Source organism: Solanum verrucosum, unplaced genomic scaffold, assembly GCF_900185275.1.
Source record: "Solanum verrucosum unplaced genomic scaffold, falcon-dt-bn FXZP01000060.1, whole genome shotgun sequence".
Lineage (NCBI taxonomy): Eukaryota > Viridiplantae > Streptophyta > Magnoliopsida > Solanales > Solanaceae > Solanum > Solanum verrucosum.
The window spans coordinates 5,710,544-5,735,932 of record NW_026020129.1 but is presented as its reverse complement, the minus strand read 5'-3'; the positions used below and the strand labels follow the sequence as shown (position 1 = coordinate 5,735,932).

The window sequence follows — 25,389 nt, the reverse complement described above, 5'->3', positions numbered from 1 at the left end:
ATTCGGTTTTTCGGTTTGGTTTTGCTTGTGCCGTAAGTTTATCGGGGACAGACTCTCTACCTTGACAAGGTACGGGTAAGGTTGCATATACACTGTCCTCTCCATACTCCAATCATGGAAGTACACTAGGTATGATGTTGCGACTTTATCTGTAGGATTTAACCTATTGAATACTCGTTTGTTTAGACACAGTTGGAGTATAGATAAATGTGTTCAATAAGTCAGACCCTTTCATAAGTAATGGATAGGGCATTCAAGGGGTAATGGGGATGCCAAACACTGTTTTTTGTATACAGTGGTGGAGCAACCCGGAGTCAATTGTCACGCCTTCATCGAAAAATTACACTATTTAAATAAGTCAAAACTATACTGAAAATTATATTTTAGCAGGCTTCGCTGCATGGATTGTTGACATTTTAACATTTTGTTTTTATGCCATAAAAGCCCAAAAAAAATGGCCAAAAGTTATCAGAGCCAGGTTTCGATCCTGGGACCTGTGGGTTATGGGCCCACCACGCTTCCGCTGCGCCACTCTGATTTGTTGATACTTTAATGCTGCAAATTTAATGTGAATAATTGTTACTTATCTGTTCGGGATACCCTTTTTATGCCTTGTAGCAAATTCTATTCTCCAAATTTGTAGTAACAAAGCACAAGCGATAAACAGTTTTAAGTTTATGAGTTCTGAATTTTTAAATACATCATCAACTATATTAAGTGAATTTCATAATACAACATAAGGTTTGGATCAAAGTTACTAAATTTTGTCAAACTCATAACTTCAATGCTAGATCCTCGTGTATAGTCCTCCAACCAACTCCTTCATAGTATGTTATTTAAATTGATTGCTCTATAAAAAAAAGTGAACACTTTAATTAACGTACTGGGTGAAGGAGTCATTCTTTAAGGCCACGACAAATGTAATCAATTTTATTTTTTTAATTTTAGTTACCAGAAGTTGATCCGTCATTTGCTTTAAAATTGGGAACCTATGAGTTTTAAGATTTCCAAAACCCATATTGTTGAAAGCTAACACTTTGTTATATACTTTAATCGTGATTGCTATGATATATACTTCATTTTTTTTGTCAATCTTGGTTGGGTTGTGTTTGACATCTAGAGATCAACATACCCAGTGAATCTTACAAGTCGAGTCTTAGGTCTAAAGAGAATAGAGTGTTCACAGACCTTATCCCTACCCTCATGGAAGTAGAGAGGCTGTTTCCGAAAGATCCTTGGCTCAAATAACACATATCAAAGCAAATTCAAAAAGGATAAAACAGAAGTACTGAAGAAATTGCAACAGATTTGTTCCACAATTAACAAGCAGAAATAAGAGAACAGAATTGCATCACATTTCACAATATTTCCAGTAGCAACTTAAAGTTAAATAAAGAAGAGAAATACTTGCTCCTATTCCATCTATGTTCTCTCAAAAATAATTTAAATCATCTATACATTCCCTTTACAAGGAAAAACCCTCTAATGAAAATAAACCTCTTTCTAAACCCCTATCATGTTCTCCTCAAAACACTAATTACATCAAAGAAAACTGCACATGTATACCAATGCTTTTATACTGATCTGGACATATATATACAGGTCGAAATTCCAAGTGCCACTCCAAAAATTTGCACAATTTCTCCATCCTATATCCAAAGATCTACATGTCAAGAAACAGCTTCGTATGCCCAAAACGTATCAGGATCTGGACTGAACAGAGAAAAATCTTGAACTTCTAAGTTTGCTACATGCCAATCAACAAATCGAGCTTGAACAGACTTAAATAGCAGCAGAATTGTAGGAAAAAGCCACCATTTGTCATCTTCCCTGACAATACAAACAATTCAAACGTTTAAATATAAATTGCTCACAAGTTTTGGATTCAGTTTGAGTTGATTGATTGACAAGTGAGTAATCAATTTCAGCTGTATTTTCTGCCACTATTCCTCTACAGCCTCTATGAGGTTAGGGGCCAAGACACACTTTGGATGTAGGAATACTGATACTCACCTTTTCGTAACCCAACTGCTTTCATCATGTGGGGGCTTCAATGCAGCAACTCCATAGTGGATTGCACCGCAGATAAAAGCAACAGCCTGTATGAAGCCAAAAGAAGATTCTTTCAAACAAGTACAATAAGTTCAAGACCTAATTTATTTTCATCAATTATAGAGAAAAATAAAGAGAAAATACATAATTACCCCATTAAAGCAAGACCTGTTTTTTAAAAAGACACTTGAACCTACTACATTCTTGATTCAATTACTTTATAAAATTCTAGAATCGGACTGCCTTCATAAACTTTCACTTCATTTTTTAAATGTTCCTTCACAAGACTTTTAAGTGTTTTGCCCACCCAGAGTTTGAAAGATGTGTTGTTTGAAGTAACCTTTCTACAGTTTTGCTCACCCAGAGTTTACTATAGCCAAAAGTTTTAGAACAGAGTTCTATTGTAGAATGACATTATCACGTCATCAAATAAGTATCATTATATGACATCTCAAGTCGGATTAGGATGACGTCTATCCATGCTAAATTTACTAATGAAGCAATGCAAAATGTAATGCACCCGTAGAGAAACTTACAATATTGGATAAAGATGTAGCGTTCCACAGTGCATAAACTCGAGCAAGAGTAGCTCTTTTCGGACCTTTGCTGAACAAGGCATTCAGGCCAGCCGGGAAAGCCGAAAGCAAAGATAAAGGGAGGATAAGCAGTACAGCTAGAAAAGCCCCAAGGGATACCCAATAGAACAAAACTAAAGTAAGAAGGGTAACAAATAGATCTGCCAATAGTAAGATAGTGATCAGCAGCTGTACAGTGTCCTGAAACACATAGTAAGACGAAAAATTAGATTATGATAAAATCAAATTCTCAAATTGAGTAGCTACACAGTACCTGACGACCAACTGGGCGGGTATTGTGCAATAGCAAAGAACATGGGAAGAGGTAATCCCTTCTAAAATCAAGGGATTGCACAGTAATATCATTTATGAGACCACCATTCATTCCACCAGTGATCTTTTTGCGGGATACTGCATGGCTCGCACATTGCTGGCTTTCTTGAGGCTGCTTAAGATTCCTTCGTACTATTTTTGGAACCTTCCTGTAAGATAATCTACAATCAAGGATGTTATGACAGAAATCAGTTTTTCATTTTAATGCTTTTGGAATCTGTAAGAACGATACTGGAAAGAGTCTAGCATTTATAATCAGCAATACCATGCCATATGCACCACACAGATAACATATATGGTCAAAGTTAAGATAAGACTTCTATCATGAAAGTTTAAGGTGGAACACAAAAATTCAAAAAAGAACGGGCGTAAAAAGAACAGTATGCAAAGTCTAATCAAGACTACCTAGAGCAGTCATCACAGCTTTCCGAGTTTTCAGCTTGTGTAAGATCATAGAAAGAATGATCACCAGCCAGCACCAAAATACCCAATTGGTAATACCCGCTAGCAGTTGCTTGAAACCACCCAAGCTCAATCTTAACACCATGAAACTCAAGCTGGGGGTTTCCATGACTTTTAATCCAATTCAAGACAGGAAGGAGTGCAGAGCGGATTGACCCATGCCTCACAGTTCTTAACTGGGCATTTAAACCAGCTACCAGGCGATTCCAGACAGTCGAAGGCACATGCTGGAAACAAATAAGATCTTTCCCCTTTAATGATCAACACACCAGGTTGTAGCAATTGCTAATATACAAAATCAAAGGGCAAGAAAGTCAGACCTGAGCAAGGAGATTTGTCAATGACATGTCACTATGAAGATAATATGGTGACATGTAACTTCCATCCCCACCGAAGATAATGCACATGGGAAATCTCTTCTGTATACTTGCTACTATGTCTAAACGTTTCTCATCACCTCCTAGGAAAAAATCGATATAAGAAACCATCAAGTCTGGTGTTGCTCCAACCTGCAATACACTCGTTAAATCAAGAAACGGTATTTGCAGCTAAAATGCGAATCCTGACCACCAAAGTGGGAGGACGTATTGTCAAAAGATCTTCATTTCATGCTAAGTTCTTCGGAAAATTTGATTATCTGAATTAGACACACTAAGTTATACTCCCTCTATCCACTTTTATTTGTCACAAAAAAATTAGATATTCAAAAACTATATGAAAAGTACTATAATTGCGATTTTTTGCATATCAATATGATGAAAAAATACATCATAAAATATTAGTCAAAGCTTTTATTATTTGACTCTAAAAAAGGAAACTATGACAATTAAAAGTGGACAGAGGTAGTACAACATATTTCCTGTGAACTATTGGCACGATGGAGGTTTAAAGGCACAACAAATGAATGCATCCAAATCTATGTACACATTCATTATGCTCTCCCACACCGCCCTGTTCCTTCAATTCATTTTTAAAATTTAGAGTGCTGAGGGACTCGTCACCTAGATACATAATGTTTGGATTTTGTGCAAGCACAAGTAGCAATGCAACTCAGCAAGAACGTAATTATTCACATAGAGAATTGAAGAATATGAGAAAACACTCCTAGAGAGAATGCAAAGAAAACCAATAACCGCCACATCGAACTTGACACAATCACAATAAGGACTATTACAGAAATAAAGTTACTACACAAACCTTCATTCCTTTGTATAAAGCACGTGAACGGCAGGACCGTAAGCAAGAATGATCATACTCGGACTTCACATACTCCTGAAGGCGATGAACTTTTCTTCTCCTCCTCCACTGTTTCCAAGACCAAGCGCAAGGATATGCAAGGACAGAGAGTATGCTATGTACTGAACCCTCCCACCAATCATATGCTGCAACTGAATTAATATTATCTATAAATCTGTTAAAAGCATCTTCATACCTGCAATTCCATGTCATAAAAGAAATGCTGAAGTTAGTGACTGGAAGCTATTGGGTAATCCCTAATGGATATGGCTTGCGATAGGTCAAGCCACTCTCAGAACTTCAGCAGAAAGTTCATCTTACAAGAAATGTATGTATCTGCTGAAGAGATATACTAAGTATGTCAACTGATCATTGATGAATACCAAAACCATGTTTATCATGGGAATACGGCCTAATAGGAGTATATATAATTCTTACACAATCTCAATAATGGCATCAGGAGGTGAGTAAGGAAGATGCCAGGGTTCGCGAAAGGTATTGGGGCCCATAAAATACATCCTGTGGACATGGCTCTGAGTTTCGTCTGCTCTAGTACCTCGAACCTTAAAATTAGAAAAAAATGTTGAATCTTAGCAGATGATGATGAAGAAGAAATTACTAAGTGAAACAAACAGATCTTGATTAATTCACTAAAAAGATAAAAGAGCATACAAAATCTCAAGAGTTTTATACCTCAGACAATGAAAGGAGATGAGGTGAATGGTGACGACTGTGATGGTCCATTGAATTTGAAGTGTTATAAGAACTCCCTGATCCTACTAGTTTGATTCGCAAAGTACTTAATAAAAGGGCCAGCAGCACAACAATGCACGACGACAACAGGGAAAACGGCCAGGGACCTCCAAATGTGTATATGAGCTCCTCCAAAGGTGTATAGCAGTTTGGCATCCTATACTTATCAGTGACACATTTGTAGGGGCAAGGTGATTCAGTTACTCCTCCTGCAGCAGCAGTTATAATTGACTTCTGGTACAACACACTCTCAAAAAATTTGAGAAAGTAAGCAACATCTCATAGAGTTATCATTCAAAACTGGCCATTACCTCGCCTATGAATGAAATAAGCACGTCTAGGAAGGAGCTCAATGGAGCAGGGAATACACAGGGAAGTCTCTGATCCTTCAGCATCTTTGTATGTTCCAATAGGGCATTCCTGATTCAATTTAATATGATAGAGATTATCAAATTAACCAAATGAATAATAGCAAAAGGCCATATTAAGACAACAGCTTGCTAATAACACTCTTAAGCAATTGTTGACACTGAGGACTTCTCTAAACAATTTCAGTTTCAAAATTTGTTGAGAGAAATCCTCAGTGTCAACAATAATGTTTCAAAGAAGCAAATCGAAAGTTAAGAAAGAACTTGCTATAAGGGGCTTGCTTTAAGGAACAATCAATTTGAAAAAAAAAAAAAAAAACTACCAAAACCACAATTCTTAAAAAGCATATGGTACCCACTCAATAAATTGCAACACGAATTCCGATAGAAGGGTAGAAAAGCACTAAGGTACACTATTAGAATGAAACAGGTCCTAATAGAGAGAAATGGATTCTTCCTCCTCGTATGTTTTCTAGGTCAATGAATGTGGAGATCCTTCCTCCTCCCTTTATAAACTTCCATCACCATAGGTTTACGCTAGGGATATACCTTGAAATCATACTTGCTTACCTTAGTTATGGATGAGCTAACTGAAACTGTACAAGATGAGTTCTCTTGGTGTGTGCGATTGCATGTGATATTGTGTCAATGAAACTAGCAGAACTATCGAGAAGTACTCTACAAAAAGGTTTTAGGATAAAAAGCAACAAGAGTTGTATGCATTACAAGAATGAAGTTGAAGTGAGACCAGGCACAATTGTAATGCCTAAAGGAGAATGGTATGATATATGAAGATATAACACTAGAATTAATAGGATGGCTGAAATGGAAGAGTGTTGTGTGGTAGGAAGATATCAACCAAAGTGAAAGGTAAGTGTTATAAACGATTTTGAGACCTGCTATGTTAGGCTCAACTACAATATGAATGTCCTAGAACTTCAGATGTTAAGATAGATGCAAAGCCATATCAGATTAGACAGGATCAGAAATGACATCATACAGAAGGTACAAGTAGCACACATAGAGCCTAGAGGATAAAATAGGAGGCATTAAGCGTAAGATGAGTTGGCTCTGTCCTACATAGACCTCCAGAGGTATCAGCCCGTAGGTGCTATACTATGATGCTTGAAGATGTTGGAAGAGAACAAAGACCTAAAATCACCCAGAGTGTTTCAAAAGAATTACAATCTCTCAGAGTTCATTAACTAGCTTCTCCACCACTTGCTTCAATCTCTCTTTTTATTTTGCCTTGACTTCTATAGATTGTATAGAACTTTATTAAACTTTTGCTAGGGTACAACATGTAGCACAATTATAGACAGTTATCTTCAATTTTGATAACAATCACGTGCCATTGCGTTTTTCGTTGGCCTCATTAGTCATTCACCTGAACTTAAGAGAAGATGATAAATTTATGGTCAAGCTCTTCTAGATCATGAGTGATACAAGCTTTGTGATTCACTGTCTAATCTTTTTTAAACACTAAACTACTGTCTATCTGATCAGGAACAATGTTTATATTGCTAATCCAACAATGGTGGGTGAAATATAATGGGGTAAGTGCCACAATGCATCACTTGGTTCAGCTACCGATTAATGAATTTCATAAGATAAGAAATTAATAGTAAGCAACAGATAGGGAAAAAGGTACTAATTAAAAACATAGGATAAAATGCAATAACGAAACAGTGTAGCATGAAAAATTACCGCACAGAAAGTACCATACAAGCCCTTGGGACACTTCCTTCCGGTTATTGTTCCTTCCTCTCCACGAAGACCACCACCGTCCCCTGTACCTCCACTGTAATAAATTGAGAAATAAACTAGTTCAGTGACAAAGTACTATTTACTGAGACAAACATTCGCAAACATAACATAATACAGCATCATAACCTTTTTTTCTTTTTGATGTAGATCATAACATATAAAAGGGACCAGTTAAAAAATTGAAGAATAATCAGTATTGGAGCAAAATTGAAGAATAATCTGTATTGGAGCAGGAATTCGCATTTAGTAAAACAGGACATCTAGAAAAACCTATCACCGGGTGCTATTAAATATCTTCCACCTTTAAGATTAAGAGAAACATGCCATATTTTGTTTTTCATCCTCTCTGAACTCGATGCAATCCAATCTGAACCAGATCTAACTTTTGCACTAAACACAATTGGCTTAAAGATGTCCTTCCTTCTCCTCTGAAGTTGCTAATCCAGTATTACTATAATGAAGATCACTTAGCATATACAGCTAGTATCTAGAAGATGGGCTAGTCGACTAAAATAGGCTAGGAACTAAGGAGAGATGCAGGCTTGCAAGACTTCCTTTTCCTCTTAGCCTCTATTCAAGAAACCAAGCAGAGTGTTGCTACAAGTGAAAAGTGCAAAGTGCAAAAAAGTGACATAGTCCAATGGGCTTGAAGCAAAAAACGAGTAGTAAAACACATGCTTCTGTAAAGTGAAGCGCACAAGTTACGAAAAGATAAAGTACTTAACAAATGTGAATTTAGTATTGTATTAATCAAATTGCAATTAAAATAATATTGATACTAATCAACTACTTAGAAGTTAAAGATTCAAAAAATCGACCATCTTTGTTAGGATCACTTTGTGTGTCATTGTTTGAACACACATACTTCTCTTAAGCACTTAAGCAACAAAGCGATGCCTTTTTATGACATTGCTTGCACCAAGAGATTCAACTTATTGAGAAACTGATGATCATTGCAAATGCATGTCATATCATAAAGGCTATACTTGGAAGGCCACTTCTTACGTATGGTGCCAAATGCCAATAAGGGAAGGGAAACTAGGCCATGAAAGCACTTTACTTGATGGAAGCGGATCGCAAGCGACATCTGTATTTTTCTTCTTAATAGATGGGCCGGGCCTCAAGAGTCAAGACAATATGAGTAACTCATATTTGCTAGTTGGGGAGATGAGAATTAAATAAAGATGCAGTTGATAGATGAAAAATGTTACACATGATATCAAGATAGGATGGTCGAAATGGAGAAGTGCTACTTGGATATTATGTGATAGAAGAATATCTACCCAATCGAAAGGTAAGCTTAGAACAATTATAAGACTAGCAATACCATATGGGAATGAGAATTGGGCCGCTGAAGTCACATATCTACAAGATGAGTGTTGCTAATATGTGCATGCTAAGATGGATGTGTGGTCATACAAGATGAAATAAGATTAAAAATTTCCACATCGAACAGAAGGTGCAAGTAGCACATAGAGGATAACATGAGAGAAGGTGCTTGAGATGGTTTGGTCATGTCCTGCATCGACCTCCAGATGTACTATGTGTGTGAAATCATGGCGAATGATGGTGTTAAGAAAGGAATGAGGTAGATCTAAAGATTACACGAAAGGAAATTGTCTCAAAAAGACCTACAATTTCTTGGAATCTGCGCAGACTAGCACAAAAAAGGGCACAATGAAAAAAAGATCTATATGTGTGATTCTTATTAGTTGACTAAGTTTTAGTCACGTTAGTACATTTACTCTAGGTCTTTTGTTTTCTACAGTCTTTTAGTCCTATCTGAGATTAGGAGCCCGTAGAACTTCTGGTACATTTTTTTTTGATGACCAGAACTTCTGGTACATTATTGTTGTTGTGCAATATGGTAAGATTAAATGGAGCAGCGTGGTCAATGGAGGTTCATATAATCGACCTAAACTTGCTTGAGATTGAAGCATAGTTTTTATTGGTTGCAACATGAGAATCTTAATGAAATTTGTGAAGTCCGAATCCTGAAGAGGAAGACTAGTAAAAGTTAAACATAAGATGTCACCAATTTCAAAAAAAGAAGAAGCATAGGTGAAGCAAAAGCACAACCGAAATACAGCATCTCAAGGAGAAAGTGCAAACAAAATTTGAAATGAATTTCTAACCAAAACCTCTAGATAGTGTAAAAGCATAGTAGGAAGAAACAAGAAAAGCAAAGAAAATGAACATCAGGTAAAATGCACAAGTATCATGAACACAACCTACCTATAGTAAATGCTGCCATTTACAGTTGCAGGGGAGACATACTGCTCACCCATGTGTATCTTAGACCAATGAAAATGAACTCTGCCACCCCCACCGCCACCTCCACCCAGTGGGCCACCATATCCTCCAACAACTGATATCGATGAGTTGTTCAAAAGACCAAGAAATTGAAGAAAAAGTAGAATTGTTCCTCCAGAGCCACCACCAACGCCGCCAGCAAGAGTACCATTGCTGTTTTTGCTTGGGGTACGACAACTTTGACCATCAGCCCTCATAGATCCGTAGACATCAAGTCTCAGAAGGGGCCACTGGCTGGATCCCAACACTGGCAACCATGAAAAAGTGTCACAGTCAAAAAGTAAGTATGTGAATATCAAACCATACGCATCTGAGTCAATTCTGAGAACTTCGTACGCATTTGTACATTATGACCTCTTTGTCAGTCTGCATTAACAAACTATTCAAACAGAAAACATACACTTGGAAACATTATATAAGTGAGTATGCAGGGCTTACTAGAGAAAATTGTGCTAAACGCATGTGATTCCACCGAGTATCGACCAGCTTAGGCATGAACTTGATATAGGGTAGCAAGCTGAAATACTAATTACTCTTCTACTAGAGGATTACACATTCTTACCCTTCCTTTCGTTCTAATCTATAGTTGGGATCATAAGTCTACATACGTTTTTTTTTCTTTTTTCTACATACTTTATCTTACCCAACTAAAACTGATTGAGACGAAATGTGGGAGACAGCAAATTCAGCAAATGCTGTTTTATTTGAAGTAGCAATACAAAATTAGAATAGAAAGCAATTAGACGTTTAAATATATTATTTGGGACCCATTCTTCGGGTGACAGTCCAAGAAGGATTAACACTGGAACTAAACAACATTGTTTTGCTATTAAGAGCCCCAAGTTATTAGTATGATATCGAGATGAATTCCATAGAATCACCATCTCTGACATCGCCATAATCAGCCAACACCGATCACACCACACATAATCGTAATAAATATGGAATTCCGTATTCAATAAGAAAAGAACTTCACGTTCCAATCAAACTAGTACGCAAACAACTTATTTTCTTGGTTGAAGAGGAAACGACAAGTAGAAGAGTTCTCCTTGCATTCTATTTTAGTTATCGATATCAACCAGATATTTGATGCATTCCACCACATTGGGGTTTTCCAATAGAGTACTGATATTACTAACCTAATCCCCACCAATACCACTTACAACCAGAAAATTTTAAACAGAAACCCAGCACAATCTAAGCAACGTAATTCCACTAACACAGCACATGTCCTAGCAGATAAGCAGCAAACTAGTAGTTCAAAAACTAAGAAAAAATAAACGAAAAGGAATTTGTTAATTAGATGGAAAGAAATGAAGAGGAATGTGTGCTAATTTACCAGCCACCATAAAACATATGATAACAAGCACAAAAAGGTGAACAGATTCAAGCATAATAACTAAGTAAAATATTTTACCAATTATTCCGCCTCCAATAACAGGTCCATTGGACTGGCCTGGACCTTCATTCCCACTGCCCAACTCGCAGGGAAGATCAGCTCTGCCATATCTTTGACCACCTTCACTCAGCCTCCCATTGAAAAATCCCGAACCACCTCTTCCTCCGTGTCCGGCGCCACCACCTGCTCCATTTGAGTAGTTTCCCATGCCAACACCTTTACTGCAACCTGAAATTACACCATCAGCTGAGACGTTTTAGAAACCTCTCTCCTGCTCTCTGGCTCAGCGGAGGAGCAGGGTCAAAATAATCAGAACCCAAGAAAAAGGACAGCAACGTAATGAAAAATCACTGGCAAAAGTCGTGACCTAATTCAGAGGCTGTTATGGCACCATCATAGTCCACAATGACAGTTCTGGCTCTGTGAACATGGATAATGCTACCCCTAATTATGCCTGTGACAATAATGTCTTCCACTCGACAAATCTGCCATTAGCAGACAAGGAAACGAAAAATTAGTCTCAAGCAACATGTACGTTGATTTAATAAGAGGCAAAATTTGGTGTGAGAGCATCACTGATATTCAGTTGGCCATTTTCTATTATCCTAAATATTGACGTAAGACAAGGAAATGAACAGTTAATCTCAAGCAATGGGGCATCTGTCCCAAGTAACCATCGTTAGCTTTATCAAACAGAGTAAAAGATGAAAACTGTGTGATTTACCAGAACAACAAATTATGATGTATTGAGATAGGTGAAGCAGAAGATATATTTTTAAACAAGTAAAGGATGTGTGAATCCTCTTGATGATTATGTTTCATCACATAGGCCTACCTTTTAATTCATGATCATCTCTCCAATATTTCTTCTATCTATGGATTTTAACTCAATCATGCAAGAAAAGGAGGAAAATATAGTACATAAAGTGAAGAAAAATTGAGCTTTTTTGCTTTAATATATCCATTTTTTAGATAAATTTAGAGGTATAATAAGAATCTAAGTCACACACACATTATTGGTAGTATACAAAGTATAAGATAGGTTTATCTTACTTGTAGAGAAAAGGACAGCGTGTAATTCACATGGCAATCATCAGGTGGAGTAATCAGATCCATTGGACAGATTGTGCTGTCGCACAGAGATTCAGTCACCCTATTTGGAGCCAAGGAGGTTAAAAATGGCATAAACGAAATAGTAACACTAAATTGGATAGTATATCAAACAACAGAGGAAGTAAGACACCATACTTGCTTCTACTTCTATGGTCATCCAAGGGGGCTTGAAGTAGAGATCCTGGGCCAACCTAACGATGGAAAGTTCACAAAAGAATTACGCAGTAAGTATAAGAAACCCTTTAGAGCTTAATGGGAAATAACAACAGTGAAAAGACGATCAAATCTAAGGAAAACATTGGGGAAAACAAGCACTTGCTATCTCATACTTAAGTCCAATTGGTAGAGGAAACTGCACAAAGTCAACCACGATGGTAAGTTTCAACAAGCTCCAAATCTCATTCTCATCTTTGACCCCCTCTCAATTATTGCAAATGAAGAAAGAGAAAATTTAAAAGGAAACAATAAGCAATCGATAAATCTGCATTGGTAACAGATTTATATTAAGCTGTCATTAGGTTCTTAGTCTTCTCCAATAGAACCATACATCAGTATTTACATTAAGCTTTCCGCTCGTCCGTCATATATATGTTCCCGTTCATTTTGGATATTCGAAAATAGACGTATGACAGTACTCTATAAGTACTTCATTAAACGATTCAACACAAGCAGTTAAAAGCACATATATTATTAATATATCTATACATTGTGTGAATCCAATATATAACTTATAACCCATATGTATCCAGAGATACTCGTAATACTCGTATATATTCACAACTCTTGTGGTTCAGAATTTTCTTGGGTCACGTTATTCATTATATCCTGAGTTGGTCATGGGCGTGATGATGCTGATATCAATCTTTGAGATGGATTAAATTTATCTAAGATTTTGAGTTTTTATTTCATTATTACCTTTAGTAGTGTTGGTTGCTACACGCCAATACCTAACTGTTTCTTTGTGGCTACACTGTTTTTCTCTTGTTATGTCCCTAAAGAACAAGATTTAATTCACAAATTGTCCATTTGGAACCCGTTCTGACAACTATACTTCTTGCGAACCTAGTACTCATCACCTCACAATTCATGCGACATTCCCATTTTTGAAAATCCTAGGCGTGTCATGACAAATTTTCTACAAAACACTCCAAAGTTTTAAGGAACCAAAATTTTAAACCATGTTCCTTGTCTTCCCTATCAAACCGACAATTTTAACAGCTTTAAGAATTTCCTGTACCGCTATCAATATACTCAATATGCATGCCCCATTAGCTTCTTAATATTAATGCCTAGTCAAGCTATGTCATACAAAAGGAAAGTAATACCTGATACATGGTTCAAAAGCTTCAACAATATTTTAAAAAAATAAAATTGAAAACAGTGGTGTTAGGATAGCTCAGGTGCACCGAGATTATTCCACTGGGTGATAACTAAATATCCCACCAGCATAGGTATCTGGTAACTCTAAGCACTAAAATCTGGTCACCTAGCGCTCTTTTGCTTCTGCTACAATTGAACCCTGGTATCCTATCATCCTGCTTCATGAACTAGTAAGATACATCTTTGGTGCAGTTTCAAGAATTTTATTATCCATTGAACAATCCAAATTCAAACTAGCATGTGATATTTACCAATTAAACAAACCTTACAAATATCACAAGGTTTGTTCCTTATACACTACTATAAAAAGTGATGTGGTAAAAGACCTCCAATATTTCCAGAGGGTCTAATTGTGTATTGCATAAACTGAGAAGAGCGAGCATTCAATTAGTGACGCAAGCACATTTATATAGACAAGGTTTGACCAAAGTTCAAAAGTAGCATGGTTTAATTCAAATTTATAGCCTGTTCATTTGCCTAAACCTTGATAGGCATACGATCCAGTTTTTGTTCTAGTAGGATGTAGCAGGTACTAGGTGGAATTGATAGGCATATTATCCGGAAGACCCTGACACCCCCGTTATCAAAATAATATATATATATATCAACATCTTACCGTAATGTTATAGAATAGTGACAAGGAAAGCCTCTGGCCTATGATTGAATCACCATGACCAGTCAACTTTAGGAGTCCCTGACCATATAAAGCCAAGTTTGCATTTGAACTAATAACAGACTTTCCCTGCAAAAGAAGTACTACAGAAGTTAATTTACCAGGAATTTAACTAAACCAGTATCGATGTATCAGGTAAACTTTTAATGATTACCTTCAGAACAGCGAGATTCCTGACTTCAAGGACAGATGTAGTAACAACTGTGTTTCCTCCACCATCAACTTGGATTTGGGATTGCAACATTAGTAACATCTTCACAGATACTCTAAGTGCACCAGAAACCTTCAATGCGGTTTTTGTATTAGGAGTGGTGAGAGTACAGTTAATACTGCTTGTGTATCTCAACAAGATATATTCAGAATGCAATTTTGTAACAGAAGATAGTAGGAGATTTAACTATTTCCATAATATGTTTTGAGACATGTTCAAGAAAAGAAATAGACTATTAGGATTTAAATAGGTGAGGTTACAAATCTGGTCCAACAACTTACTAGCCAGTGATTACTTAGAAAATGTTTTAAAATGTTGGAATAGACAATGGTCCATGCTGGAAAGGGCAAGTAGATATTTTAGAGAGCAATAAGAGATCCTCAAATGAAATTTTACCTTTATTATAGAATCACTCATCAGAAGTTCCTCTGCTACAAGCTCAAATTCCGAAACTGGGAAATTAGACAACCCGAAGACAATGCTGCTTCCATAAAGTAGACTAATTTGGCCCCTCACCTTTATAAAGAAATTATGAACAGAATGTTTGTTAACCAAAAGAAAAACCATCACTAATTTGAAAATTAGAACACTTGTAACTAGTGGTTTAGCAAGAATGACATGACTCTGGAAGTCAACAGATGAGAGATCTTGATAATTTGAGTCCAGATCTTCACCAACAAACACAAACAATATATAATCTTGGAAAAAAGAAGATACAGACCTGAACTCGTGACCAAAGTAGAGGCACTAAAACTTTAGCATTGTTCTCAACATAAACATTAGTCCAGAGTGGGGAAGTTGAAAAATCCAGCAGAGGGGTTTCTGTTTCTGTTGTTATATTGTCATTGTCTACCCGTAAACTCAGTACATATGCATCATAGAAAGTACCTGCTGCCCCAGCATTCTGAGGACAACCAATACTCCGACCACCTGCCAAAAGACCAAATAAAGATTATCTAGCTAGGCATTAAACACTTGGACTAGGGCAACTTTATACTCCAGTCAGAATAATATCACTTTTCCTCAAATAAACATAAAAATTCTGTCACACCTAGACCACAGATTCAAGATCAGATTAACATAGGGGTGAGAGATGACATCCGTTCAGCCTTTTTGAAGACCGTGTTCGAATGATGTTTTACACTCTTCCGTTATTTTATGTGTGGACAACGGACAAGTGACAACTCTCTCTGGAATTCATCTTAGGTACTCAAGCAAAGTAAAATGTGTATTCATCTCGTACAAATATACATTCTGTGAGTAAAAACAAGGCGGGGAGTATAAATGGCGCATGGAACAAAACTATGTGGGCAATGTGCCCACCCCTCTACTCCTCTCCATTTAAATACCAAGTTTTTGTCTGCAGCAAGGTTCAAACCCAAACCCGCACCACTAGACCAAAACCCTGAGGGCAAAAACAAAGAGAGTTGTTTTCTCACTTCCATTAGGCTTTGCTACACGTCTCACTCTTGATATTACATAAAACCCACTAGCAGTGTGACGGGAACGGTTTCACGTTTATTCCTTCCATCCCGAATGATAAAGTTCTGTCTGAATTTGGCAAGCAACCAACTTTTCCTTACAAAGGTAAGAATTTTGGCCTTTTAACCCCCATGAAAAAATTCAGTTCAATTTGAAAGACATGGAAGCCAAAGATAACATATGAAAGTTTTCAAATGAGGTTAAGCTTGTTGACTAAAATAAAAAGTAACAATTCCATTGTAGAGTATTGAATCAAAAGAGTGTTAATTTTCTAAACAACTTACACAATTTAGGAATTCCGACAGTTCTACTTGAGCTACCATCAAGATTAATAGGTCAGAGGGCTGGGTTGTTGTCAAGGTATTTTGAGGAACTAGTTCACTCAGCTCCACATGTATCAAGGGAGGAAATACTGAAGCAGGCCTGCTTATCCATATGAATGCATTTGAAGGATCCAACTAATTTATACACCATGCATGCCGTTCCCTTTCTTTACCCACTACTTTTCATTTGGAAAGAGTGAATCATTTTCAAATAAGTAGGAAAAAGCAACATAAGACTACAGAGTGTGCATCAAATAGAGAACCCATTTACCCAAACGAAGACTGAAAAGCTTAGCAAGTCGTAAAATATTGCAATCAATAAAATGTGTCAAAAACAAGTATGATCAACACAAACCATGCACAGTAACTTTTACATCTTCTTGTCTGCTGTTACAGTTCAATGAGATCCTTCCACCACCGCCTCCACCCCATCCCCTCCCACCAGCTGCGGTTATTTCTCCGGACCCTTTCCTGTCCAGTTATCCCGTATTGATGTTAAATTCAGGGCTTGCAAATACTGTAAATTGTTATTCAAATTTTGCAGTAAAAGAATGAATACAATCAGCATTTTAAGACTGAAATCAAGTTTATAGCTATACAAACTGCTAAAACAATTCAATATTGAGGTTCTTACAAACTCTATTAACAAAGCAAATGAAACGACACAAGTGATCATAGTTTTTTTCTGGGTGTGTGTGTGTGTGTGTGTGGGGGGGGGGGGGGGGAGTTGAACAACTTTCGCATACCACAGTACATTATGCATCAAAGGAAAAGATATAAATAACAATGAGGTTGAATGAGGAATGAAAAAGATTTTGTGATGATTAAAAAAAAATAATTGCAAATTGACTTATATTGTATTATTTTTTTTTCCTTTCTTTTAAAGGGATTTTATGAGAGGTTATTGTAGAAAAATATTACACTTTTAAACCTGTTTCTTTTGCATGGGCCTATTCCTATTTCTGTGCTACTAAATTATACGGACTGTTTTTTAAGTTGGTTTCTTCTAAACTTTGTGATTTTTATTTTTTTGATGACAAGGGAAACGCGCAGCCACTACCCTTTCTTCAACTCTTTCTTGTATATATTTATTTTGTGCAGAATATATTGTCAATTAGTTTTATTCTTGAATTTAGTTATCAATCTATTTTATTAAAATAATTTCGGGTAAAGTTTTAACTTATTAAGTATTAGATTTACAAAGATAGTGGCATCCTCTCAAGGAAGCTGTTATAACAATCATTATACTCTCAAGATTAATCACGTTTGGAAGGTCATTTCTTCTTTATAATGTGGTTCCATTTTTCAAGTGATAGGGTGTTCTAGTATGTCCAAAGAATTTGCCACTTCTTGTGAATGTGGAGGGTAATGCATTAGCAGAGTAGTATTCTGTATCGCCAGAGTTGCCAATGGTGTTGAAAACTTTTAGCCACTCAGTACGGTCTATAGCATTATAGGTTACAGTTAGATCATTTTAGTTGTATGTGCTATAGAATTTTTTATTTGAAATGAGTTGTATCCAATGTAGACTGATAATTTGTTCATTCATTGGAGGGACTTTAATTTCAAGAAAACTTATTAGTACATGGTAGCAGAGGAAGATTCAGAGCAAGTTCAAAGCGGATCTAGTTCTAGGCTTAGTTGGGACTCTTCCTTTATGTTGCCACACCCTGTGTCGACATGGGTGTGGGTGTGGGTGTAGGTGCAGGTAGGGGTGGCAAAATCAACCCAATCGAAGTCATTTAGGTTTGGGTTGGTTATTGATCCATCCGCTCATTTGTTAGCTCAATCCATTTCAACCAGACCCATTTCAACCCATTAAAAATTGGGTTGATATGTAAGCCAAATTGATTTTTGAGAAATCTTGTCAAAAATATTTTTAAAAAACTTTTTATTTTATTTTATATGTTATATATAGTTGTAATAAAGAAAAAAAATTATTAGGTACTAAAAGCTTATAAAATAACAAATAAAGCTAATAAAACTTAGTAAAAATTGGGCAGGTTGGGTTATGACCCGTTTTGACCCAACCCATTTTAGCCCAAACAAATTTGGGTTGGATTGGGTTTTGACCCACCCAAATTTAACCCAACCACCCAATTGCCACCGCTAGGTGCAGGATACATGTGAGATTCGGTCAATCCACATTGGATAGTTTGACCAGAGTCCATGAACAAATTTTGGAGAAAATTGAGATTTGATCAAAGATAAAATAGATTTAAGACATGAGAAATAGCATACCTTAAATATTATAGTCTCTTTGTCTCTTTTTTAGCTTTTCCTCTTGGTCAATATTCGTTGTTTCATGTTTCAAGCCAAACGGAGAGAAACTAAAAATTCAAGTGGTTGTGTTCTAACTTTTGGTAGACAGTTACAACGATCTATAAGGAGTTGGTGGAAGGCCTTGAATGACTTTCTTTTTCATTTTTTTAGGGAAGAACCACAAAGCCTGAAAGAAGAAGTTAGGGGGTCTTGGAATGAAGACCTAGAAGATCTTTCAAAATTTAGAATACTGTTATCACTCCATTTGTTAATTACAGATTTTTTAGCCAAATTCCAACAGTCGTATCCCATACATGGATTTGTACCCCTAAATCTTAAAATTTGGATTTTGCCGAATCCGACCCTTGGATTCACATTCGTGTCAAATACCCGCACCCCAGTCCAAGCAACTTAGGTTCTAGGTACATCCAATTCGACGAGACTGAAGATTTTTGTTCGGAAATTTTGCCAAGAGTACTACTCCAAGTAGTGAGAAAGACTTCGTAAGGAAGTTTTTGATGTTCATCCCGCACATTATGGTTACCATGGAGGAGATTATGATCCAACGTATTGAGTATTATGTGGAGAAGGTGGAACAAATTTATTTTGTTAGAACACTCGGGACGAAGGAGATTTGTTAGTTGTTTATCTTAATTTCCTTAATATGTTTTGGTGTTTCCTTTTTCCTCACGGAAGGACAATACAATTTTTTTTAATAATCACGATGTCCGAGCCAACTTGTGCACACCACGAGTAATTCCACAGGATACATTCCACCAACAACAAGTAACTCTCGTTAAGACATGTGGAAAGAAATCACCTAATGTTTTTGTCTTTGTTGGAATTTGAACCTGAGATCTCATTGTTCTAACTCACTTCATTGATCACTAACTAGGTGACATCCTTGGGTCCGCGACAACACAATTACCGTAATTGATATTTTCTTTTCTTTAAAATACAGAAGAATTTAAACTTTCATATTTGGCTTTCTCCTTTCTTAGAGGAGAACATTATGTGCTCCTATAAATATAATTCACTCCTTCGTCTTTTGGTAGTATTTACAATGCAAACTTGTAGGATTAGAGAGTTAAATTTAGGAAGAGAGTTTGTGAGCCATAAGGTTTAGTTGTCATCTGTGTGAATCTCTTCAAGAGTTAAATATGCGAGGTTATTCCTTGAAAAGTACTCTCTTATATTTTCTCTTTAGACTAGTGAGTTGCTCATCTTCATCGGTAGATGTATGTCAATTTGCTTAACCACATTAAAAAAATTGAGAAATGTGCAACTAAACATGTTAAGAGTGATATTCGAACACAGGCCCACATCATCACTAAGACGGCCTTAAGCATCCACCATAAGTCATTGGACCAATCAATCCAATTTGCTTAACGACCTTAAAAGAAATTGCGTCCTTTGGTATAATTCTCTTTTAGATGCCTGATTTATCATCATTCGCAATTTTCGTTATTATCTTCAGCATTAACACTTGGTTATTTTGGTCTTAATAAGTGGTATTGAACCCAGCTCATTTGTATTCTTGGTCTAACCAAACTAGGCCCCCCGTCTCTTAATGAGTGGTATTGGAACCCAACTCATTTGTATTCATGGTCTAACCAAACTTGTCCACGCACCAAATGCCAACCCTAGCGTACCCAAGGGGTTTGAAGGAATAGGCCGTTGCCTTTTCTATATGATCTTTCGTACCTCAAGAGCAAAGTTTTTTTGGGTCCAAGGTTTATTTTCTTAATAACACCTAAGCAATTGATGCCTAGAACACAACAGAGAAAATCCATTTGAAAGATGAGAAGCTTAATGCACAAGAATTTAATGTTTGTAATTGAGAGTTGGCAGACATAGAATGCACAAGCTACTAAAAAACGAGTACCAATAAGTACAAATAGATTGCTATTGACATTTTAAAAATAAAAAGGACATGGTAACTGTGAGTTCATACTTTTCACATAATAATTTTTGACATTTTCAGCTTGAAATTCAATTTCCATATTATTTGAACAATAATCAAGATGCATATACTTTGAATTTTCGATTGCTCGAGAATAGTTATGTGGTTATAAAGTAAGTTTTTTGAACGGTTATAAAGTAAGTTTTTTGACACGTTCCTAAAAAACAAAGAAATAATGATTCAGACTGCAAGCACAAGAAGAAAGATTACTCACAGTTTTTGAGCATGTACAAAAATGCTTCCACCGGAACCTCCACCGCTTGACCCTCCATCTCCCCCATCTGCATGTATGGATCCATTTATGTATAGGAGATCTTTCAGATCAAGGTAAACGCGTCCTCCCCCGCTTCCTCCAAACTTGTGTTCACTAGAGCTACCACCACCCTTGCTTCCATAAGACCATGGCTTTGACAATGTAGACCAAGCATAAACATCACCACCCCAAGTATTTGTATTGTTAGTTTTCAGGCAGGATGCACCTCGTCCACCATGCCCTCCGCCAGCACCATCATACCCAACCGGTGTCCCACTAGTCTGAGAAGGTGGTTCTCCACCCAATGCAGTAGTATTTATAGAAGAATTGTGTCCCAACGTCAGACTGAGCACAGAAAAAATAACAGAACCAGCTACAACTCTTGCATCTTGCCCAACTTTAACATTGCCAGACAAATTGAAACTTATAATACAGCCTTGAATTGGACAGTTAATAGAAACCTGAGGAAGTATCTCCAAGTTCCCAGTACCCAACACATACAAGTCAGAATCTATATACAAGTTTGAATTCAGCAAGCAAGTTGTATCAAATGATCCAACTCCTTCAAGGTCCTCACAAGAAACTGAATTATTTGTCAATAATTGAGGTCCTGATTCCTGATAATACGACGTGATATTGATTTTAGAATAGCCAGAATAATAATCTGTTCTTCGCTTCTCAAATGCAACAGGCTCATCTCTATACTGCTCTAATCCAAGGGAAAACACTACTATAAAGAAGTGACATAAAATGCACCAATTGAGCAAGCATTTCTCTAGCATTGGACGCATCACCGCCCAAAGAAAAATAGACAAATAATCTCAAAGCATAACAGTTGTGTTGATAAAGCCAGAAATAAGCTCAATCACTACTTGTCTCAACCAATTTGCTAGCTTTCAGAACAAAACAGAATTTCAGCTCACAAGCTCACTAAAGCCAACGTAAATACAGAATCTCCCGCAAATCATACTTATCCATTCAATTTTCTCTCTTTAAACCCAAAATAGGAGTAATCCTTAGTACCTCCACCCTGAGAAAAACATACATAAGCTAATCAAAGTCTACAATTGCAAACTGAAAAATAATTATAATAACAGTTCATACTTACTGCACAACAATTATATTATATTCCCGTTAATAGACTACAATTCGCATTGTAAAATCATGTAAATGACAATACTAATTCTCCTCAATCAGCAAAAGTAAATCAAATTAAACAAAAAAACAAACAAAATCCTAATTCAAACGCACAGTACAGTAAATAATCACATCTACAGACAACACTCATACAAATCACTTTCAATCAACAATTAAATACGGATATACTCAATATAAACCCTCATACCGATCACCAGAAGTGAAAACACACTTATATCCAAATACCAACCAAATAAACGAGAAATTCCGGAGAACTTACGAAACTTTCCACAATTGAAATGATGCAAATCTCTTCCGGTCAAATCTAAAGTGAAGTAAAGCAAAGTGTGTATATATATATATAAGTAGCTTTCCGTGTTTCTTTCAATTACAACTCCATTTTTTCATTTTCAATCTTCAATTTTTGCCTGTGATGTTGGCAATGGTGGATGATGATGATGTTGATGTTGATGGCTACTTGTTTTGTTGCTTGTGTATGTATGGAGCAGTGAAAGTGAAGTGAAGAGGCAAAGACAGCGAGAGGGAGAAAGAGAGAGAAAGAGTTGCCATTCAAAGTGAAGCAAAAGGTGTTTATTAGTACTATGAGCTGGACTCTCGTTGAGATCCACTCGAACCGTTACGAGATTCTCCTTATACTATGCCATTAATTTCGGATATGCCATTTTCTTGTCTAAACTTTTAAGCAGAAAAGGTTTAATGTAAATTTATCTAGAAAAATCATTAAACTTTATTTTATATCAATAAAATCATTTAACTTAAATATTTCTATTAATAAAATCACTCAAAATATATAATATTAATCAACATGTAATTAGATCCAACCTATGTTTGCTATAGCCCTCGTGTTTCTGTAGTCTACAATCTACATACTCCTAAATTCATTTCTTCCAATTCTCATTCTCCCTCTTTCACATTAAAATAAATCTTAATCCTTAGTTTCTCCCTTTCTCTCCCGGCCTTAATATTTCTTTTCTAAAAAAATCTTCTTTGACTACTTCGTAAATCCAGTTATTTCATTATTTTAGTTTCTTCATATGCTATTCGGTCAAAGGAAAAAATGTGAAGGGAAATACTGAAAATCCACTAGCTTTGAAACATAGGAACAATCAAATTAAGGAAACGATGATGAACTTAGAAATGCTGAGCTTCTAGACTTCTAGTTTTTGCTAACAACCAATTACAAAGGTCGAATATATGTAATTGTTGTTTGGTTGAGTATATTGCCAGAAATTTGTAAAAAAAGTAAAATAACATAACAAATATAAGATGACCAATTTTGATTTTGAAAAAAATAATTGTTTGTCAAAGTTTTGAGTTGAGTGATTTAATTGATATAAAAATTTAAGTTGAGTGATTTTATTGATATAAAATAAAGTTCAATGACTTTGTTAGATAAATTTACATAGTTGAGTGACTTTTTGAGATATTAACTCAAGCACAAAACCCATTTTCTCTTTCTTATTTTCTGTCTCCATACTCCATTCTATTATCACAAAAAAATAATTATATTTTACCTATAACATAATTTAGCTTTTTGTTATTTCAATTTTGTTGTTCACTCAATTCAAGTTATATTTTTCGATAAATATTATAAACGTGAACAAAATTTAAGCGTACTATTAGAAAAAAATTTAGCTTTTTTTATTTTTTGTATAACGTAAAATAACTGATTACTCTAGATAGGACCATCCTAATCGAATTTAATTAGTATATAAAATTTTACAAAATCTGATAAATAAAATTGATAAATAATTAACGAAGAAGAAGTAAATCCATATTATCAAAAATATAGTTAAAATTAGTTGAGTGACCTTAACTTGGATCTTTTGTAGATGAGCCATGATTTTCTCAAATGAAGAAGATCATGAGAATCAACATATATATAGAAGTATTTCTTATCTAATTATAAAGTATAATTTTTCGACAAATTTTGAGAACATGTGGCTTAGTCAATGGGTATATCTTCTGTGGAGGAGCCATGATTTTCTCAAAATAATGCAAAAGTCCATTAGAATCAATATATAATACTTAAAGAAGTATTTCTTACCTAATTGCATGGTATATATATATATATATATATATAGTTTTCCGACAAACTTTGAAACATATGGCTCAGTCTATAGATATAATCACCCATATTTATAGCGGAACATACGAGATCTCTTTGTCCTAACTCCTATATATTGAATTGGAGATTTTATTTTTAAAGAAAATAAAAATATAAGCGAATGTATTTTCCTCTTTTGTTTGTCTTATTAACCGTATCAATTCGAATTACTTTCTTTTCTTTTTCTTTTGTAATTCGAATTACTCGAATCATAAATCATGAGATTTTTTACATCATTTAGTGGAATATTGGATAAAATTATTTAATGCTAGTTAATTTCTTTACTACTTATAATAAAGAAATTAAGTATGTTTTTATACAAAGATAATATGTATACATAAATTATATAGTTTGGTTTCAAAATGTTTTCTGTTTTTATTAAATTTGTAATCAAACAAAGAAACTAACTTTTCAAAAAAAAAAAAAGTTTCATTCAATTAATGAAACAAAAAAGATTTAAAAAGCTAACTAAATAACAAAAAATTTTAATTTGATTTGATCCGATTTGATTTCTTGACTTTATTTTGAATAATACACACCCTATTACAACATATGAAAGATTCATCTTTTTCGTTTTAAATTAATAGGTATAACCAACAAGAATTGCATAGAGTGATAAATTAGTGCTCCTTTTTTTTAATTATAAATTTTTATTCAAGTTTTTAGTATGAAATCACCTTTGTTACCAGCACTTTAACCTCTTATATATTACTTTTCCATCTGAATTTAATTTTGCAATCAAATTATTATAATTGAATTAGATGTTTATTAAAATTGAGTATATGAATCCTCTATTCGAAAATATAATTGAATAAGAAATCTGTTGAAGTTGAGTATATGAACCCTCTATTCAAATATACATGTTTCATTATAATTAAGCACAATTATCTTATTATTTTGATAAGTATAAACAATTAAGCAATGTTATCTTATTATTTTGATAAGTATAAACAAATACAAACGAACAATTCATGAAGCCATTATTTTAAACTTGACTTGTAATTAAATGTAATACATATTATTATATTAATTTAATATATTTATTTAGAACAGGTGTTTTTCTTGTCATTTGAACAGAACATTCTTGACAAATGTTCTCCAACACACACAAAGTGACAAGACAGGATGGTTTGACGTCTAAGGTTGAGATTAGTTACAAAACATTATCATTTGATGAGTTCCCAAACGAGAGAAAAGAAAGAAACT

At 35.3% G+C, this 25,389-nt stretch overlaps 1 protein-coding gene across 2 annotated transcripts; it reads right to left on the bottom strand.

The window, feature by feature from the left end:
* Positions 1-1,373: 1,373 nt before the first annotated feature.
* On the bottom strand, positions 1,374-22,620 carry LOC125827064 (uncharacterized). 2 transcript variants are annotated; one of them, XM_049506423.1, is made up of 23 exons: positions 22,336-22,620; positions 20,880-21,948; positions 16,796-16,911; positions 15,357-15,565; positions 15,032-15,151; positions 14,579-14,707; positions 14,368-14,493; positions 12,507-12,562; positions 12,312-12,411; positions 11,626-11,743; positions 11,277-11,486; positions 9,782-10,106; positions 7,487-7,580; positions 5,723-5,831; positions 5,352-5,620; positions 5,097-5,221; positions 4,620-4,854; positions 3,743-3,931; positions 3,366-3,649; positions 2,902-3,121; positions 2,589-2,828; positions 2,014-2,099; positions 1,374-1,830 (listed from the first exon to the last, which is right to left on the bottom strand). In XM_049506423.1, exons 2-23 carry the CDS (start codon positions 21,707-21,709, stop codon positions 1,671-1,673), a joined length of 4,350 nt encoding a protein of 1,449 aa, XP_049362380.1. In that variant the 5' UTR covers positions 21,710-21,948; positions 22,336-22,620; the 3' UTR covers positions 1,374-1,670. The 2 variants fall into 2 exon arrangements, with proteins under 2 accessions (XP_049362380.1, XP_049362381.1); XM_049506424.1 differs by having other exon boundaries at positions 2,902-3,109.
* Between the last annotated feature and the right edge of the window lie 2,769 nt (positions 22,621-25,389).

Excerpts from the sequence above, each read along its gene's own strand:
- LOC125827064 (XM_049506423.1), bottom strand. The coding sequence starts at position 21,709 with ATGCGTCCAATGCTAGAGAAATGCTTGCTCAATTGGTGCATTTTATGT. Across the intron at positions 10,107-11,276 it reads TATTGGAGGCGGAATAATTG|TGTTGGGATCCAGCCAGTGG; the intron begins GTAAAATATTTT and ends CATGGTTGCCAG. Across the intron at positions 3,932-4,619 it reads CTTTATACAAAGGAATGAAG|GTTGGAGCAACACCAGACTT; the intron begins GTTTGTGTAGTA and ends AGTGTATTGCAG.